Below are 18,871 nucleotides of genomic sequence, written 5' to 3'. Positions count from 1 at the left end.
TAGATATATAAATGGGCATTTAAATTGATGACGAAAATAATGTATAACTAAGCAAACAGCTGCGAGTTCATACATGTTTATCAACCGACGAAAAGATGCTGAATCCGCTTACATGGGCGTTGCGCCTAATTTGCTGGAAATAAGTCGACAGGGATAACTGCTTTTATTCGTTATCGCTTTGCTGCAGCGATGAGACAAACGCATTCTTCACGTAGATCCTCAATACGAGACATTTTACACTTACAAATTATAAACACGAAACAAAATACGAAAATGATTTAAATAATGAACAAATTAAACTACTTAAGAGGGAGGGTGGTTGGTTGTGTGAGCGACACTCGATGATGATCTACTTCTTTTTTCCTACAATTGAGTCCATCAGGGCTCCGTACAGCTCGGGCCGCATTGCGATTTTTTGGAACTTATTGCCTTGATATTTGTTATAGATAGCCCGCAGCTTGGTAGTTGGCGCATCGCGAGCCAGTTTCGCAATTTGTTTAGTGATGGGCCTTAAATGCGTGGCCGTGTAGCGAGAGTAGTGAGCCAGTGTAGTAGTCCAGTGCTTGTCGTTGAAGCCAGTAGCAGCCTTTGAATTTCCATTTATTAAATGCAGCGACAGAAACAAAGAGGCAGCCGCAATCTGTAAAAAATAAATTTGTGTTCTTAGAGTATGCTATGATTAAAGTTAAGTCGGATATCCTACCTCTGAAGGTTTATAACTGGCCAGCTCATAATCCATTAGTGCTAATTCCAGAAAGTATTTTGCCAAAGCATGGTGAGCATCCTCGGCGCCAGCTGCCTTGGAGAAACGGCGCAAGAAATGAATCGGTAGTGGGCGCGACAAGTTGCAGTCAATGGCCTTGAAGATGTGCAGTTCCATTTGGCGTATTTGGCGTGCATTATATGTGTCATCGGTGATGTAAACAAAGTCAGCGAGTGCTGGCGGAAAGAGTTCCTCGAATTTGGTGGCTATGAAGAGCGCAGTTACGCCCACCAGTTGCAGGTAGCTGCGCTTAGTATCCTTCACTTTCTGCAGATACAGATCGATAATGGCCACGGCCAGCTGGAACGTTTCGGCAGCCAAACGGAATTGCATGTGCACTTCGTTAATCCAATCAATGAGCACTGCACGCATTTTCGATGTGACATCCAGTTGCCCAGCAAGATGATCCTTGTGTATGGGCTGTTGTTCCTCTACTTGGTACAAATAGTCATAGATATCGTTTACATATTGTGAGACCAACACCAAGTTATCTGAATCTCCAGCATCAATATTCTCGATGCCAGCCAAGCGTCTGGCTGAAGTGGTAGTGGTCACTGGGCGCGGCTTAGGCAGCTTAGCTAAGGCGCTGTTGCTGTTGCTGCTGACGACCTCCTTTTTCAGCAATGGCTCTTTCTTAAGTCCAGCTGCAGCTGTGTTGGCAGGGACTGCACCACTGTTGGCCACCTTGGCTGTGACTGTTGGCTTGGCCAGAGCGGCGCGCAATTTAGTCAGAGATTTGCGCGACAAGTTGCTGTCCTCGCGACGCAATGTAGTTGTGGCATTGTTGCCACCGACAACGTTCACTTGCTCACTGGAGTTCAAGACGGTTTTGGGCTTTGCTGCAACTGGGCGGGATTTGACAATGTTTGCACATTGCGTTGGCTTGGATTTGTTTCGGATGTTAAAGTTATACTTACGCTTGCTTGCAGCATCGGCAGTTACTTTAGCAGTGACGGCTATCCGGGTCGTTGATGTGTGACTCGTCAATGCGTTTACGTTGGTGCGCATAGAGTTGGAGCGCAGCAGTGGCCCAGCGGCATTGCTTGTAGTCTTGGTTGCGACCGCATTGTTGATATTGCTTACGCCCAGTGGTTGTTTCTTCCAATGCGAGTCTACGCGCGCCTTAGCATTGCGTAAAACATTTGGTAAGGTGTCGATCTTAACACTGTGAGAAGAAAGAAAGCATACAAAAGATCGCTTAAATGAAGGCATAAGTTGACAAAACAAAAAAGGGCTTACTCTTTTTGAACCGCATCCTTAGCTCCGATGGCGCGTGTTACCCCGCGATTTTGCAAGTCTCCCAAAGCAGCACGCTTCGTGGTTGCCTCGTTAGGAGGCACTGTCAATTTCTTAACGTGCACTTGATTGAACTTTTCGCTGGCATTCTGCAAGGTCATAAATATGCACAAAAAAATAAATTAAATGTCGTATCCACGATACATGTGATTTGAATCTGTTACTGTCGTAGCGCCATTTTGCATAAGCCACAAAAAAAAAAAAAAAAAAATTGCAATTTTGCGGTACAAGTACCGCAATATGTAAAGAACTGCAATTGAAAAGGGCGCGCAATCTGTTGGGCGACAACAACAACAATAGCAGCGAGAGATAAACGGCATTTTTCACCACCTCTTTCCTTTGGGCAGCAGACAAACGCACACCGCAATAGAAATGGCGGCGCTGGTCAGCATCAGGCAATTTATGTACATACACACATACATACATACATAGGTTGCAATGTACATAAGACTAATGTTATGGAAATCTTCACATTCAATGCAATCGGACAACTATAAATTTGGACTTACCTCATCCAGGAGCAGTTTTATGTTTGTGCCCACCATCTTATTCACTTAGATTCTTTTTTAATCACAAATATGTATATTACTACAGGCAAGGACTTTTAGTTTCGAGGTCGTGTTTGTAAAATTGAATTGTTGCTCCTTAATTGAAATGTATTACAACTATCAAAAGATTGCTTTGTTTTAGATTGCACTTTTATAGCATACAATTTTTATTCGAAAGTGTTTTATTAAAATTTATCTTTTCTCGGAGCCACAGCGCGTTGCAGCCGTTTTGGTTTGAAAACCACGCCAAGTGTGCGATGCGCAAGAACTACTAAAACGATAACGATTACTCAAATACCTCAGAAGGGCTGCCAAGTGGTTATTGATATCGGTTTCGCATTTTAAGTGTGGTAGCTTTATTTAGTGCTGTAGCAGTCAGAATTTTTGACCGTGCAAATGCGCCATCTATTGTAATTAAAACACACTTTATAAAAACACATTTTTTTCTTAAGTCAATTCAAAAAGGCGCCAAGTTGCGTGCTTTTGAGAGTTATACATTTACATTAGGGGTAAATGCAGGCTCGTGCTTCATTTTCTCAACAAATTGTTATTTAGAACGTCAACCCCGTAAACAAAAAGGGATTTTATTGCAATTTTTAATTAATACCTTTCATACGTTTATTCAAGTATGACATATATTTGAAACAACCAAAAATTTATTAAATTTAACGATTTTTTTCCAATTTATAAAATTTGGATAGCAGCCCTCGTACAAAACAAATAGAAAAGTGCAAGCAAATATTAACTGAACGTTTGCCAAGTGGAAAGAAGGTTAACTGCTCTTGAGTTATCTCCGCAATTGCCATTGCAATCACATCCATATCCAACCAATGATTGCGTCAATTAAAAGTTGACCACTTCAATTGGCCGGCTACTCAGCGTTCTCTAACAATTCTGCGCTATTTGAATTGCAAATTTAAGATTTCCTTTACTGTGTTTTCTTCTTGCTTTTAACATCTTCAAAGCAACCGGAAATGCAGCATAATTCTTTGTTTGTTTTTTACTCGACTGTGATGATCAGTGTCAAGTTTTTGACTGACTATGCTGGCTATGCAGGCACTTGACCATAAAACAATTGTCCGGCCACTGCAATATTGGCTCTTTATTTTTCTTCATCTTCTTTTTTCGCCATGTTTTTAGGCGCTGTTTAACGGTTAGTTCTATTGTTACTGCGTTAGCTTATTAGCATACCAAAAAAAAAAAAAATAAACAAAAACAAACTATAAACGACTTAAGCCTACTTCGCCGAAGCTATATACTCTTTACCGGGAAGCAGTAGTGGTGCTATGCCATCAGAATGCAACTATTTTTCATTTTACACAAAAAAAAGTATGATTGTTTCTCGAAGAACAACCGTTTTTGGATGGGCCTCATGAGATTCGGCCTAGAAAAGGGGACGCCCAAGGGTTAATTGAGTATTAACTTCAGAGTAAGTTTTTCACCGCACCCTAGTCTTAAGGATCCACTTAGACAATAAATAATTAATAGTAGTAAGTTTAAGTTTTGCTCCGAGATAATTGCAAATCCTTAGAATTTGCATTTTAAATTAATACGATATACTTAAGGTAATGTAAATTAATGGCTAATTTTAGTGGGAAATTAAAAGGCAGCTGAAGTACACTATTTAGTGCAGGGTATGAAAATATGTTTTGTGGTTGATTCTTCTTTCGTTGCCGCCGCCCACCAGACCTACACTGCTTTGAAAGAGCAGCAAGTCCGTCGGAGTTCGTGAGTTCGCCAGTTCGGGAGCTCGGGCTCTCATTGCGATCTACTTGCCGACGTTCGGCTCGCAACATAAAGTTTTCCGCAGTCGTGATTTTTCATTTCATTCGCGATTGAAGCGTCACAGTGGAAGTGTCGAAAGCTCGCGCGCGCCTTCGCCTCCCGATCACTAGATCTGCACAAATTGACGATTCTTTTGTGCGGAACTGTGAAGTTCAATTAAATGCGCGTCCAGCCACTTTTTCTATTCAACGAATCGGGTACTACAACTAATTTATGCATTTGATGCACTGACCTCTAAATATTTTATTTACCGACTCGCGGTTTCATTTATTTCGGCAAAAGTGTAATAAAATTCAGCGCTCCAAATGCGTTATGCTTGAGAGCGGCTGTCGGGTTATGATTTGTGTGCTTAATTGTTCTGTGGTGTTTAAATAAAAATAAATGCGTATAAATATGAAAACAAAAGCAAACATTATGAAGATCATTTTGTGATTTTTAAAGTGCACTTCATAAAAATTAAATATAGTAACACGCACATGTCCTCGACCAAAGATAGCACTATAACTGATTAAAATAACTGTTGATAAGAGCCTCAATTGGTATCAGTACTCATAATCGAAGAACATTTCTAATGCACGCCAAAACATTAATTCCGGGTAGTGTGTAACATATTACTTGTCGAGGAAGTGCTGAAAAACTTAAACCTGACTTTCTAATTCTCCCAATCATGGCAAACTTCAAAAATGTTGGTTAAAAGTTGTTCAACGAATTAAGGAAATAAACAAGTAATACCTAAAATTGTTTATAAACTATGGAAAGATATCTTTAACAGCAAGCTGCCCTAATACTCTAAAGCTTTAGATAGACAGATAAATATTTTTCACATAGAAGCCGAGCTATGTTTGGAACATATTTCGTGTTGAAGTCTTGGCGATTATTCGTTATAAACTATATTTCTTTAAAATATATGAGACCTTCTTAAATAAAAAGCATCAGTAATAGCAACAAAAATTGATTCTATTTGGCCTTCAATGTAAATTACTTCAATTGAAATTTCCTTAATACTTCTGTTTCCATATAGATTTAAAATTAGGTGATATATTTGAGCTTAGATACATGTATGCACAAAATTATTTATTTTAAATTTAATAAAACCCTTGATACCCTTCATCATTATATCAATATAACATAAATGATACTGAACAAACAACCATGCCTTTTTTAAAAATAATATAAATTTCAAGTTACGTAAAATATGTTTTGGGAAACAACACTTAAAAATCTGCTTCCAAAATCTAACTAACAAATTTTGCCAATTCTTAAAAAAAACTAGTGCAAGAACAACAGCTGTATGGCTCTTTTCCTAGGATTGTTGAAACGATTATGCCCTTTACCCCAGGGGACATAAGAGATCTGAAGAAATCTGAAACTAGATTTAAGCCTTGTATTTTTCTTTTTGCTTTGCACTTCATAACCTTTTATATAAATATTTAAAAAACATTTGTCTGATACTATTAAACGTTACTAATTTTAACCAATAATAGCCATACTTATGTACAAGTACGCTATTGTCTGAACTCCATAACAAAGAACTTAGGCAACAAACTTGCGGCCCAAAAAAAACATATGAGAGCTCTGGCAGCAAAAAGCACAGTTACTGGCATGCTCGGCTCAGCAAGCGCCAGAGGCAATTAATTAGTGCATAAACAGTTAAATTAACTGCCGTAAAACTTTAGCTTAGCCACCCGAAGAAGCCACCGCCGCCGCATCAGCTGTGGCGCGTGCATTCACTTTTCTCTCTGTAGCCACTATTTCAGCTTTGCTTGCTGTAATCAAAATTGTAGTAGAAATTGTGGCAGAAACATATAACGTATGTCTTATATTGCAGCGTGTTTGGAGTGAGTGAGTGAGTGAGTGAGTGTGGAAAATGTAACAAAAATAATAATAAAAAGTGTGCAAAAATATGACGCAAATAAAGTATTAAGTATGTAGGTTGAGCGAAGCTTTGCCACACAGAACCACAGCCACAGCCAGAGCCAGAGCCGGAGCCGGAGCCAACCCTCAGGCCGCAACACAAAATATTTGCTATTTATGCAACGTTGTCGAGTGGCAATTACAGCAGCAATAACCACACAATTGCAACAAATAAATCGCGAAATACATATTCAACAATTATAATAAAAGCAACAACAATAACAACATCAACAAATGTATATAAGTATCTACCAGTTGAAAACGCTTCAAATTAGTTTCTTGTCACCATTGTCATCATCAACGCCTCGTTATGCAAGCGCCAAGTGAACCAAATCAGTGTCGTTTATATCTAATTGTCTTTGGGACATTGTGGCTGCTCTGCGACTGCCTGCTGGCCGTCAAATTGGCCGACGCAGACGGTGCTACCTTAACCACCGACCCCCTTCACGCAGCTGAGCTGCACATCGAGCTGAGGCGCAAGAGAAGCGTGCACTGGAATGGCATTGAGGTGAGTCTTGAATTGGGTCGAGTGGAGCGATTTCGATCTCTGTTGCTATATGTACAAGTATGTGTTTGTATGCACAACAATTAGTTGACAGTTGACGCATTGTAGTCAGCAAAATTGCATCTATTTATTGTCACAACCACACATACTACACGTCTATGCCACATGCACAAAGCCGGCAACTGTCAAGACACACCAACACTACCAGCCTACCAAGCCTCAAAATATGTACAAACAATCTCACATGTTTGTTAGCTGCCACATTTGTTAAACAGGTCATAAATTCTGCACAGAATGATCGATCACATGCTCATTCATGTATACTATACATATGCTTGTAGTACATACACGTACATACATATATGCTGTCTATAGATCAGCTGCCAATTTGTTAATATATTGTTGTCAATAACAACAGAAGTCTGGGTGAATTGATTTTCTTAAATATGAGTTGTTAACCAGAAGCAAAACTAAAAATATACATTTACAGATTAGAATTGGTATCTACTTCTTACCAACAATGTTTTATAATTTAATTTTTATTGCAATATTTAATTTAAAATTGCTTTACAAAATCTTAAATCTTACCATTGTTTCACCGTTTATTTTCACGGAAAATATGTATATTTAGAAAGATACTAGTAGAATCGGTGCTCTCTGCGCCACTGTATTGCAGGCTTTGTCACAATTATTGGTATGTTATATTTATTGTACAAATATCATTCCATCACTATAATGAGTTCTGCTGTCCAAATTCTAATTTAATGGAAATACAGAACTATTTTATTACAATATCCAAACAAGAGCTTAAGTCAATACACGACTCCAGCATTCTCACGGCCTTACATCCTTAGAATAGAAACTGAAAATAAAGGACACATTTGAATTTAATAATACTTAACAACTAAGCGCAGTTGATTACTGTTGAAGTTGTTATATCTTTTCCAGAAGCAAGTAACATTGTCTAGTGACGAGTGTAATGTCTTTAAACTATACTCCTAACTTTGTGTTTTATAGTTCTATCATAAGCAAATACTATAGGTGATTGATTCTCGTTGTAAACTGTTTTTAAAAGTAATTTTAGTAACTGAACTTTATTTTAGATGCCATGCTTTGGTATTAAGAAGTCCGTATTGTTATCAGCATTACTTCCTGCTATGGCTGAAATCCGACTAACGGGTGTATTTTTGGTTTTTCGTAGCAATTTGTCATAATCAGAGTCCACCTTATAGTATTGACCCACAAAAACAGGTGATTGTCGGTTTGACGTTCCGCCGACTTGCCAAAATCGTCAAATTACATCGCGCGACAAGTCCCCATGAATCATTAAGTGTATTTGATGCCTTTTTAAGTACAACCATATAGGCGTACATATCTACATACTACTTGTACATACATATGTATGTTTGTACATTGAAACGTACGAGTATGCAGCTAAAAACAGAAATGGGAACTGCACGCGTCAGCAAAGTGCACTCCGTTTTGTTTTTAGGTTGTAAGATGATAAAATTTTGGCGAACCCAGTGGCACACACACACACACGCGTTCGCAATGATACGATAAGTGTGTATGTACGTTGTATAGTATAGCCCGCCCGAATCTCCCTAGCTCCCCTAATTCGTGGTGCCAACAAAACCTAATTTAGTGCCACTTCGTTTAATGACCTCTCGGCGGCGGAATTTACAATTTGAAATGCGACGAGTACGCAATAAAAATTTAACACACAGTGAACAAAACACAAAATAAATAAATAAGCGAAGTACGACTATATTTCCCAAAAAAGTTCTCTTTGAATAAAAGCTTGAATACCTTTTCATTTTCAGTTTTCGCATTCTCAATGCCTCGACTTCTTTAGAAAGTCAATTTCCGTATGAATAATTTTAAGTAAACATAAATCAATCAGTTGAGATGTTTTCGTCTTTCAGATATATATGTACGAGTACGTAATGAGCCAACCTCTGGAAAAGTGCAGGCACTGTGTGTCGTTATTCCCGTCGACCATGGCAACAATAAGTCAAATTACACGGCCTGCTCGTGGCGGGATCTCCACGAATTTAGCGACACTATAGTAGAATCTGAGCCGCTAGAGTCTAAGCGTTCCTAATAAGTTTCGAACAGCTGCTGTCTGGCTGCCCATACTCTCAGTCTCAGAAACTCAGACTCTGATTATGGCTGGTCTGTCGCCGTTGCCGTGGAATGCACTTTTTGGCAAAAAGTGAAGCATCAGCAACTTGATAGAAACTATGTCACTGTTTAAACAGCTGGGAGAACTGAATAATTCCCAATATGTTTATTTCACTGAGCGCTTCTCAGTTATTAGTGGCGTATGCACAGCATTCTCAAAGTTATTGACCCCCCAACACCAAATCCAATTACTGCCTGAACTTGGCTACGCCCTGTGCCCAAAGCCAAATCGTGAAATTACCTGAGTACATACTTGTAAGAATCTTTTGCTCTTCACATTTGGTTCCGCTTTGGAAACGCTGCGGGAGGGGGCGAGCTGGTGAGACATGTTTTGCATTTCTTGTTTAAAGTTTTTTTAGCACGCAACTCTGCTAGACAAATTAGGGTTACGAAATGGCGGGCTAGTCTTAAAAGTTTGTTTATTGTATCTTCTACAGTGGGCTCACATATTTTGATGTAATTCTTGTACGCTGTACTGTGATTTCTAAAATGTAACAATTAAGATTAAAAAGTGTCTACATTTATTTAAAACGTGGTAGTCCAACAACAGATTTTGATTTTTGATTTAGCCTTTGGAACTATATAAATAAATTAACCTTTGATATGATGACAGTTTTCAGATTCAGATTGTTCACAGATATCAATAAAACCAAAACATATTAGAAATACAACAATCGAATATGTTACTCCATTTAAATGAAATCAAGGCTCAAAAGCAAATAATAAAAAAACAAAAGAACGAACATTTTGTTGTTTTCAAATTTGTTTCAACAGTTGGTTATGATATAACCATTTATGTACCCGAATTTGTATGCCAAATCTTAAACAAAACTTCTAAATATAATTTCTGTGTCCGTTTCTGTGAACAGCCGATTGACGAAAACAAAGTTAAGTCTTTACAATTATTCAATAGGGCATACCCGCAGAATATTTGGGCGCGTGAAGGGGCCCTCAAAGTCTGGCGTGCCTGACTATTACCATTACTTGTTTCTGATGTTTTGTTTGTCGTATGTTTTTATTTTTTGCTCTTTCTTTTTTTGCCCATGGGTCACGCAAAATTTCATCACATAATCAGGCAGGTAGCGATTACAATGAGTGGGGCGCGCTTAGGCTTATGGTAGACGCGTGGCGGGTGGAAATGGGCGGAGTGGGATGGACGTCGAAGCGTTGGAGAGTCGCTCATGCTGATGACCATGTTGTTGCTTTGCCGCATTTTTCAATTGTTGTTACTATTCTTGTGTTCTGTGATTTTTCCGCCACCTGTGGCCACAGAGCATTGTATTCTGGCTCCACTTTTATGTATTTTATGTATGTTTTGGACATAAGTAGTTAATGAGAGCTTGAATGTTTTTGCCCTTGCCGACAATTAGAGTTATTATTATTATTATTATTTAGTTGAACGTTTGCTGGCTGCAGCAGGCACTCAATCAGCTGGAGCTCGTTGAATGTGTCGCATTCATTTGCACAAATGCTGAATGATTGTGAATAGGTTTTGGCATTGAATTTTTATTATACGTATGTGTGTATGTATGTATGTATGTACATAGTATGTATGCATATTTACATGCATAATGCAATGTTCTTCTGTGAGGAAACCGAAGGAGAATGCAATCAAAATTAAGGCTTAATTGATTCGATAATTTACAGCACACTTGTTTATCGCTCTCCACGCTCCGCTGCTTTGCTGCTGGGAGAACCCATAAGCTGTAATGAAATCGAATTAAATAATATGCAAATGCAATGTGGAAGCCCATGCACCCAGAGCCAGTGTTGCCAAATGTTGTAGAAAGCTTAAAACAGCTAAACAAATGAAAATGCAATTGGCACTGCAAGCTTTTCTGATTCATTCATGTAGGATAACTGGGCTCTAATTAATTTTACCTTGTCTTGAATTCGTTCCTATTTATGCAATTTAAAACCAATATCTTAGAAAGAAAACTTCTTGCTTCAATTACTTGTTCCAATTACTGCTTCACAGAAAATTTAAACGATTTGTTTGGTCTTTATGCTTTGGCTCTGAATAGGTCTTAATTTAAAATTCCAAGAATTTAAAACTGAACAGTAAATAACACGAATACAAACCAACAGTTTGGTTAAGCAACACAATTGGGTTCGATCGAAGCTAATATTATTAATGCATTATATTCCACGATATTTATTTGGTGCTTGCAATGGAAGAACACTGCGGGGTTAGCAAATCGATTCGCTTGGGTATCACTGTAATGGATCTGTCAACAGCTGACTGTGTGGCCTTTCAGCGTATGGCGCCATCGTCATTATTTCCAGTTGACCATTTTACTATATGGTTGGCATTTGGAGCGATTCGGCGTTTTCTTGTCTGTCTGCACAGACAAACATTCAGTGAAAAGCCTAATGGGGGTTTTCCTGCACAAATTTTCCATTGTTGCGAGTGAAAGTGTTTTAAATTTTTCGTTTTTGGGGCAACCCTTTTGGGTTCGAGTTTTTAGGTTTTGCTTTCGTTTCGTTTACCTGCGCTATTTTGCGCTACTTTTTGTGACTTGGTTTGTTTGTTTTTACGCTTTGCTGACTTATGCTTATTACGCTTTCCGTTAGCTTTATGAATACACACAAACATTTGTAAATATTTATCTTTATGCGTATATACATATGTAGATATGTACTAAAATCTTATCTTCTTGTTGCTTTCTTTGCTTACAGATGAATGAGAACTCATTGCTGGAACACTTGGAGGCACACGAACTGGCGCTGATCTTTGGCACAACAAATGAGCGTAAGTTGCTGGGAAACTCTTAAGAGCATCATGTGGAATATTTCATTCTTTCCATGCCTAAAAAGGTGTACTTACGTATGTATTTAGAGTGATAGGAATGTATACATATGTATATGTATGTACAGCTATTGTGCCAAAATAAAAATAAAAATCAATGCCAAATGCCGACAAGGAAATGGGGGAAAATAAAGCAAAGCATTAAAAATTGCAACGGCAGCAAAAACAGCACAATTGGCAGTTAGTCAGTCAGCGATGTAGCAGATCCAAGCAAGCCGTTAAACTTGAACTACATAGCCGAGAGAGAGGTGGCAAGGAGCTAGCCATTTACTTAGACTATGGGCCAAATGCTGTTTACGGCGGCCAAAATATAAGCTTATAATACAACAGAAACGTTCTGCTTTTCCTAATTCAGTTAAATTTATTATAATTGGAATCCTTTAAAGCTAGAATATTAGAACATCAAATACGTACATATTAGCATAGCCCATACATATACATATATGTATTTATGATAATGATCAAATTTGTGACTAAATTGACTTTAAATTGGTTTAAATATCAGTGGGGCGTGACGTTATTATAACAATAATCAATGCTCGAAGATCGAAGAGTTTAATTTTGTATGCCTAAACTAAATATACAAGTATATACACTTTTAAAAGTTTTGTAATATATACAACGATATACGTACAAGTATCGATGCGACTCAATTATTTCCTTCTTAAAGAAGTGAAGAAATAGTTTCCACGTAATTTTTTTTAAAGCTCGAATTTCATTTCGCATAAAGCTAATACATTACTATGTATTTAGTATGTATTTAGTTGAAAATTGTGTATTGCTTCTTCATTCCTCTTTTTGGGATGAAATGAATGTTTCGATTAAAAGACGAGTTAAAAATGTTGTGTAATGTTCCATAGTGTGAGCGAATAGTGCCGAATGTCTGTGGTGCTGATGGATGGAATGTATTTAAATTCATTTGCATGTCCGACTGTCTACCCGCAGCCCCCGAATTCAAATTGGTGCATTTAAGGCGGCGCGCAATGGAGGCTAAAGAGCTGGAGCAGGAACAGGAGAAGGGGCAAAGGCGCTGGCGACGCAGCACCTCTCCGGCCCATAAAGGTAGGCGAAGTGCATTTTGATCGTAGAAAACAGAGGCAGCAGACAGCAGGGAGCTGGTTTACAAATATTTCGTGCTGCTCCAGTTGCGGGAATTGCGGTCATTGCGGTTTAATTAATTCAAATGCATTCTTTCCAACTCATTTCCCATCTGCGCGACTCTCTAATGCGTTTGGCAGGCGCCAACGCCGCCTTCTCGGATGCAGATGGCGGCGAGCATTTGGTGGAGTTGCAGCTTCAGCAAACGCCCCATCTAATTGACGACGCCTTCATCTTCATCAGACGCACTGCGAACAACACGCAATTCATTGAACATTCGCCGCAGCAACTAAAGCGTTTGGAGCGTTGCTTCTATCGCAGCTCTTGGGCAGCGCTCGACTTGTGCGATCCAGAGAGAGTGGTAAGCAATTTCTAATTCAGGAATCCGTGTTAGGGTGTCATTTCTATTCTAATAAACAGCTCTATTACAATTATATTCAATAAAAGGTTCATCTTAGAAATTAATGCACGCTTAAAGAAATATTAAAGAATACCGCACTGAATGCAGTTAGCACTGGAAGACTGGAGACTCCTCCTAATTCCTCGTTGACGCGTTTTCCATTTCTCCAACAGTATTTGTTTAGTGCTCTTGGTTTAATGGTAGCCCTTATCTGTTACTGAAATGCATTTTCCAATTATTCTGACTTTTTTGTATGTCATGCCTAACCGATAGCCCAAATCTTAGGCTTTTTCTAAAAATTGCGAGGCCTAATTATCTTCTTTTGTCAGCGCGGTGTGTTCCAACAGAATGCGAGTGACTTCGTCATACATCCCCTCCCAACACGTTTCGGAGCCGCAGCACATCTGCTGTATGAAGCGCGAAAAGATAAGCTTGGAAGCGTGCTGATACCGTTAGGCAGTGGTGTACAGTTCGAGCCCGATGCAGCCGAGTTCAACGAACCGCGGCGCAGCAGTAACGTTGAAGCTAAGTCATTGGCCGGATTCGAGAAACTGCAGCGGCTGCCACTGAATCTGCGCTATAAGCCGCGCCACCATCATCCGTACAAGCATGGGGACAGCAGACAACTGGGGAAGCGGCCACGTCGCCACATTTCATCTGGGGGTCGACATTGGCGGGCTGGTCCGCCCCATGAGCTGCACATTGAGACGGCCATCTTTGTGGACAGCGATCTGTATAGGCACATGGAGAAGAACTTTCCCAAGGACACTGAAAGCCAACTGATACGCTTTGTTCTGGCCATGATCAACGGGGTGCAGCTGCTGTATCATCATCCCACCCTGGGGCGACGGATTAACTTTGTGCTAAAACGGCTGGAAATCTTTCGGAAGGATCCGCCCGATCTGCGGCGGTCGAGCGACATTGATCAGTATTTGAGCAATTTTTGCATGTGGCAGAAGACCCTGAATCCTTTATCGGATGCGGACAGCTTGCATTACGACCATGCGGTTATACTGACTGGCCTCGACTTGTACGTAATTGACAAGAATGGGAAGGCTACAAGCCAGGTGGTGGGCTTGGCACCGGTTTCGGGCATGTGCACGGTCACCTCTTCGTGTACCATCAATGAGGGCAAGCATTTCGAGAGCGTCTTCGTGGTGGCTCATGAGATCGGACACAAGTGAGTGAAGGTCTGCTTTGAATGGCTCTCCAGAAATGTAACTCTTTTCTTTCGATGCAGCTTGGGCATGCGACACGACACCAAAGAAATCAACTGCGATCCCAGCTTGCACATAATGTCGCCTACACTGGGAAGTGGCAAGAACACTTGGTCGGAGTGCTCACGCGACTATCTAGAGAAGTTTCTAGAGTAAGTCCAGTCTCTTTTAATTCACATTTATTGCAGCTTAAGTCTTTTTTTCAACCCACTAGACAACCACAGGCTGAGTGTCTCTTCGATCGAGGCCAGTTCAAGGAACACTTGGATCATGCCGCTGAGGGCATGTTGCCCGGCGAACGTTTCGATGCCAATCAACAGTGCATGCTGAAATACGGTCGAAGCTCAGTTCGGGCCAGCGTCCAAAGCAAATCGGAAATATGCCACGATTTGCATTGCCAGCGCGATCGATACACATGGACCTCGCACCCGGCGCTCGAAGGCACAGAGTGTGGCGACGGCATGGTAATTACCCGAGCCTACCTTTATCTGATGAATATTACTTATAATACTATACTATACTACTTGTTTACAGTTTTGTCGTGGCGGCTACTGTGTAATGAGGCCCACACAACAGCCACCGATTAGTGCGCTGAAACAGCTTTCCAGTCTGCCTAAGCCCAGCTACGACAAGGCAAACTTTGTGGAGTCTAGTAAAATGGGTCAGCTCTTGCACGAGCAGAGCTATAACTATAACAAGGCCAATGAGATCACTGCAAGCGCGACATGGAGCGACTGGGGCGAGGCCAGTGCCTGCGAATCAGGATGCCTTTACGGGCCCTCAAATCGACTACGCGAAGGCAGTACCGGTTTGCGGATCTACAATCGCAGTTGCCTGAATTACCGACATCGATGCATGGGGCGCGATCGCAAGTTCGAGTCCTGTATTGCCAAAAAGTGTTACAGTGTGCCAGTCCAAACGATTGCAGACTTTGCCACGCAGGTGTGTAAGAAAACGCAAAAGTCCGATAGCGAGCTGACGGGCGAGGGACTACAATTGGTGTCTAGCACCGGTAAGCTCCACTGAAACAAAAGAAGACTGTCTGCCAAGTATTAATTTTACTTTTCAGAGGAATCGTGCAAGGTGTTCTGCAAGACAAAGACTAATGGCACAAAATCACGTCGTTGGACCTTTCCCGATGGCACGACATGCCGCTCCAAACATCATGCTAGCGACGACATAGCTTACTGCATTTCGGGCCGTTGTGAGAGGTTCTCTTGCGATAATACCACAACTAATTTCTTTAAAATGGACAGCACCTTCTGCCAACATCGTGCGCCGCGTCCTGTACACGACTCCACGGAAATGGAAAGCAAGCTCCACAACAACTACCAAAACAACGTGAACTACAAACGATATGCAGAGGGCACCGACAATGGCAACAGCTACCAGGAGAACCGCATTGCGTTGGCCACCACTCGAAGTCGCTATGAAAATGGTGAAGAATCCCCAATTTTCTCCACGACCAACTTCATTAAATTTTCTGCTCCCATTACAGAGGTAGCTCTGCGCAGTTTCCATGGCCAGGAGAACTACGTTCAGTATCCTTACAAGCGCAAGGTCTCATCATATGAACCCTATCGCAAATACAACTACAACGTACAGCCTCCAGAACCACCAAAAACTACTCCACCTCCCCCCTTTGTCTCACTGAAAGCTTATGGAGATAACTCGCCCACAGAGTGGGTCGTCAAGTCTGGCTGCCACTCTAGCTGTATGGCCGAGTCCAAGGGACTGCAGGTGGTGAGCTCGCGGTACACGGGCACTCGCAACATCCAGCTTTGCACGCACAAGGTGAAGCCTTGCGAACGTCTGACAACAGCCGCCGAGTACGCGGAACAGACATGCGCACGTTACAAGCTTAAGGTGCGAGGCCTGTCCGGCCATGGGGCGCAGATCTCGGCCAGCATTGATGAGCCGGATCGCAGCTGTCGAGTGGGCTGTCAAGACGAATTCATCAAGTACCGCTATTACCTGGTCAATGGTCCCAATGGACACTTTCCCCTGGGTACACGCTGTTCTCAAGTGGATCAGCGCTACTGTGTGAACGGAAAGTGCTTAGAGTTTGGCGACGACAATCTGCCGCTCCAACAGTCCCACATCAGTTTGGCACTCTTCCGCAGTCGACGTGATGTGGAAGACGGAAGGCATCAGCATCAGCATCAGAGTCAGCGTCGACGTCAGAAACGCAGTTTTCTTTACTACGATCCTGTTAACATAACTGAGACCATCACACAGGAGTTCTTGAACAACATTGCGAACAGTATTATAGACTTTGAGCTTAAGCATCTGGAGGGTAAGTCGCTTTTATATTATAAAAGCTTTTGAGGTTTCTAATTTATGCCTGCATTACAGGAGAACGTCCCCAACTGGCTGCGGAACACATCGAATTTACAAATCCTATACACGTTTCTATGAACGACTGAACGTAGTAGTATAACCAAGAAGTATGCTTCAATGCTTACAGTAGATAGATATACAAGTATTCAGTGTTCATACTGATCTAAAAGTAAGTTAGGCGCATGTGCATGTATGTATTTATAAAGTGGATCGAACGAGAATTAGATAAAATATAAGTATAGCTAAAAATTAAAATGAAAAATATCCCAAACTATTTACTTTTAGAAAGGAAACAAAAAGACCAAAACAGTTCAAGAATTAAATTAAAGAAGAATCGTTTCTCCTGCCAATTTTCTGCTGCGTATTTTCAATTTATTCATGCGTTATTTGAAGTAAGAAGGTTACATCTCATATCGGAAAATAAATAAGGTTTTGCCTAAAATGTGAATAAATAAGGAGGGTAAACAAAACGTCCTTACCACTGGATTTCAAAGTTTTCATATATAAAAATGATTGTTGCAATCTTTCCAATATAACGTCAGTGCTTTGTCAATTTTTGTTGTGGTTAAAATTGTTTATTTCTATAATTAAACTACACCAAGGCATTGGCTAATATACCTTGGTAAGTCCGGATAGTCCAGAAAGCTCAAATTATTAAAACTCTAGCAAGAACAATGAAACTATATAAAATGTTGTAAAATAATTTTCTACTTCGCCTTACTTGCGGAGATATTTCTATTAAAAATGCTTTCACATTTTTCGAATTTTTAAACTATAATATTTTTTTTTTTTTCGGTGTGCGAAGCCAACAGATCAAAAAGTAATGTTGCTTCAAATACAAATCCATAGGATGAAATACAATAGCGTGTCGGACTGGTAAATAAATCCTAATATATTATGATCATATTATTTGGAAGGTCGAATAACTTCTCCGACTACTTCGTGCTATGAATCGATACAGAATTGTGAAAAATAGTTTGAAAAACAGAAAGTCCCTTTAAATGCTGTGCTGACTAGTGTAGTTTTGTGATCGTAACCAAATCAATTTATTTTATGGTGCATAATTCTAGGCATGCCCTATGATTCAATGCCACTATCCAGAAGTATGCTAAGGATAATTTCATAATTAGTTCGAATACTAACACAAAACAAGACTTGCGCCATTACAACGCATTACAATGACAAATGTGCATAAAGCTCACCTACAGCCCCACATACCAAGCGACAGAGAGAGGGGGAAAAACAAGAAAGGTACGCCCGAAGTCGGCCTCATCAGCTTTTCAGTTTTTCTAGTGTTCGCATGCAAACAGCGGCACGCCATTACCAATATTCGATACAAAGAGTAAGGACATCGCCAAACGGAAAGGAGTGCACGACTATCGCCATCGGCAATTGGTGCGCAGAAACAGTCACACGAACACAGAGACAACGAGCAGGCACACAAAATATTAGATAAAACACCTACGAATCGCTGAATATGCCACAGTCCGTAAGTAATAAGCGTGTTGTACGAAACGAACGGAAACGCGGCGCATTTGAAAAAACGGAAAGTGAAGAAGTCATTGTCGCAGTTGCCTTCAAAAGTCAGTGTCTCATGGAGTGTCATTTAGTCTAAGGTGGTGTGGTTGGTGAACTGCAAGGAAATCGTCCGCGAACATTGACCATCGGCAGGGTCATCTTTGGACGCCAACCCGGTTCGTTATTGTAGTGGTTTTGCAAGGTTTTGCAGTGCAAAGTTGAATGCACTCAGTTGGTGGCCAACCCAATATTTGTGCCATGCATAATGCATGAGCAATTTTATTAATTTCTTCAATCGGACTGAAATTCAAACGGACAAGTATTGTATTGCATTATAATTACAGTAATGGCATCACATTTAGAATTAACGAGCATTGACTAAAAACTGTGAATGGGCTAATGAAATTAGGTCAAGAATATTATACGAAGGTCCTAAGAACAAAGACAACATTTTGGAGGTACGAGTGCGGAAGGCACACGCAAGTGAGTCCTAA

At 40.5% G+C, this 18,871-nt stretch overlaps 2 protein-coding genes across 2 annotated transcripts; one reads left to right on the top strand and one right to left on the bottom strand.

Moving 5' to 3' along the window:
* Nucleotides 1-144: 144 nt before the first annotated feature.
* On the bottom strand, nucleotides 145-2,840 carry LOC115620765 (G2/mitotic-specific cyclin-B). Its single transcript, XM_030514170.1, has 5 exons — nucleotides 2,569-2,840; nucleotides 2,003-2,148; nucleotides 1,681-1,928; nucleotides 704-1,608; nucleotides 145-640 (listed from the first exon to the last, which is right to left on the bottom strand). The coding sequence occupies exons 1-5, from the start codon at nucleotides 2,602-2,604 to the stop codon at nucleotides 350-352; spliced, it is 1,626 nt and encodes a 541-aa protein (XP_030370030.1). The 5' UTR covers nucleotides 2,605-2,840; the 3' UTR covers nucleotides 145-349.
* Nucleotides 2,841-6,699: 3,859 nt separating this feature from the next.
* On the top strand, nucleotides 6,700-17,089 carry LOC115629141 (A disintegrin and metalloproteinase with thrombospondin motifs 16). Its single transcript, XM_030525496.1, has 11 exons — nucleotides 6,700-6,814; nucleotides 11,675-11,747; nucleotides 12,750-12,866; nucleotides 13,043-13,263; nucleotides 13,632-14,482; nucleotides 14,543-14,671; nucleotides 14,734-14,983; nucleotides 15,054-15,531; nucleotides 15,589-15,957; nucleotides 16,018-16,815; nucleotides 16,875-17,089. Exons 2-11 carry the CDS (start codon nucleotides 11,675-11,677, stop codon nucleotides 16,943-16,945), a joined length of 3,357 nt encoding a protein of 1,118 aa, XP_030381356.1. The 5' UTR covers nucleotides 6,700-6,814; the 3' UTR covers nucleotides 16,946-17,089.
* The last annotated feature ends 1,782 nt before the right edge of the window (nucleotides 17,090-18,871 follow it).

The sequence above is a fragment of the Scaptodrosophila lebanonensis genome, unplaced genomic scaffold (assembly GCF_003285725.1).
Source record: "Scaptodrosophila lebanonensis strain 11010-0011.00,11010-0021.00 unplaced genomic scaffold, SlebRS2 tig00000001-arrow-pilon, whole genome shotgun sequence".
In the NCBI taxonomy this organism is placed as follows: domain Eukaryota; kingdom Metazoa; phylum Arthropoda; class Insecta; order Diptera; family Drosophilidae; genus Scaptodrosophila; species Scaptodrosophila lebanonensis.
Note: the sequence above shows the minus strand (reverse complement) of the source record. Positions and strands in the feature narration are given on the sequence as shown.

What these genes read in the sequence shown, in the direction of transcription:
- LOC115620765 (XM_030514170.1), bottom strand. Translation starts at nt 2,604, where the DNA reads ATGGTGGGCACAAACATAAAACTGCTCCTGGATGAG. An exon ending in TAAAACTGCTCCTGGATGAG is followed by an intron (nt 2,149 to 2,568) that starts GTAAGTCCAAAT and finishes ATGACCTTGCAG; the next exon opens with AATGCCAGCGAAAAGTTCAA. An exon ending in TGCCGATGCTGCAAGCAAGC is followed by an intron (nt 1,609 to 1,680) that starts GTAAGTATAACT and finishes AATCCCGCCCAG; the next exon opens with TTGCAGCAAAGCCCAAAACC.
- LOC115629141 (XM_030525496.1), top strand. Translation starts at nt 11,675, where the DNA reads ATGAATGAGAACTCATTGCTGGAACACTTGGAGGCACACGAACTGGCG. An exon ending in CTTTGGCACAACAAATGAGC is followed by an intron (nt 11,748 to 12,749) that starts GTAAGTTGCTGG and finishes GTCTACCCGCAG; the next exon opens with CCCCCGAATTCAAATTGGTG. An exon ending in TGAGCTTAAGCATCTGGAGG is followed by an intron (nt 16,816 to 16,874) that starts GTAAGTCGCTTT and finishes CCTGCATTACAG; the next exon opens with GAGAACGTCCCCAACTGGCT.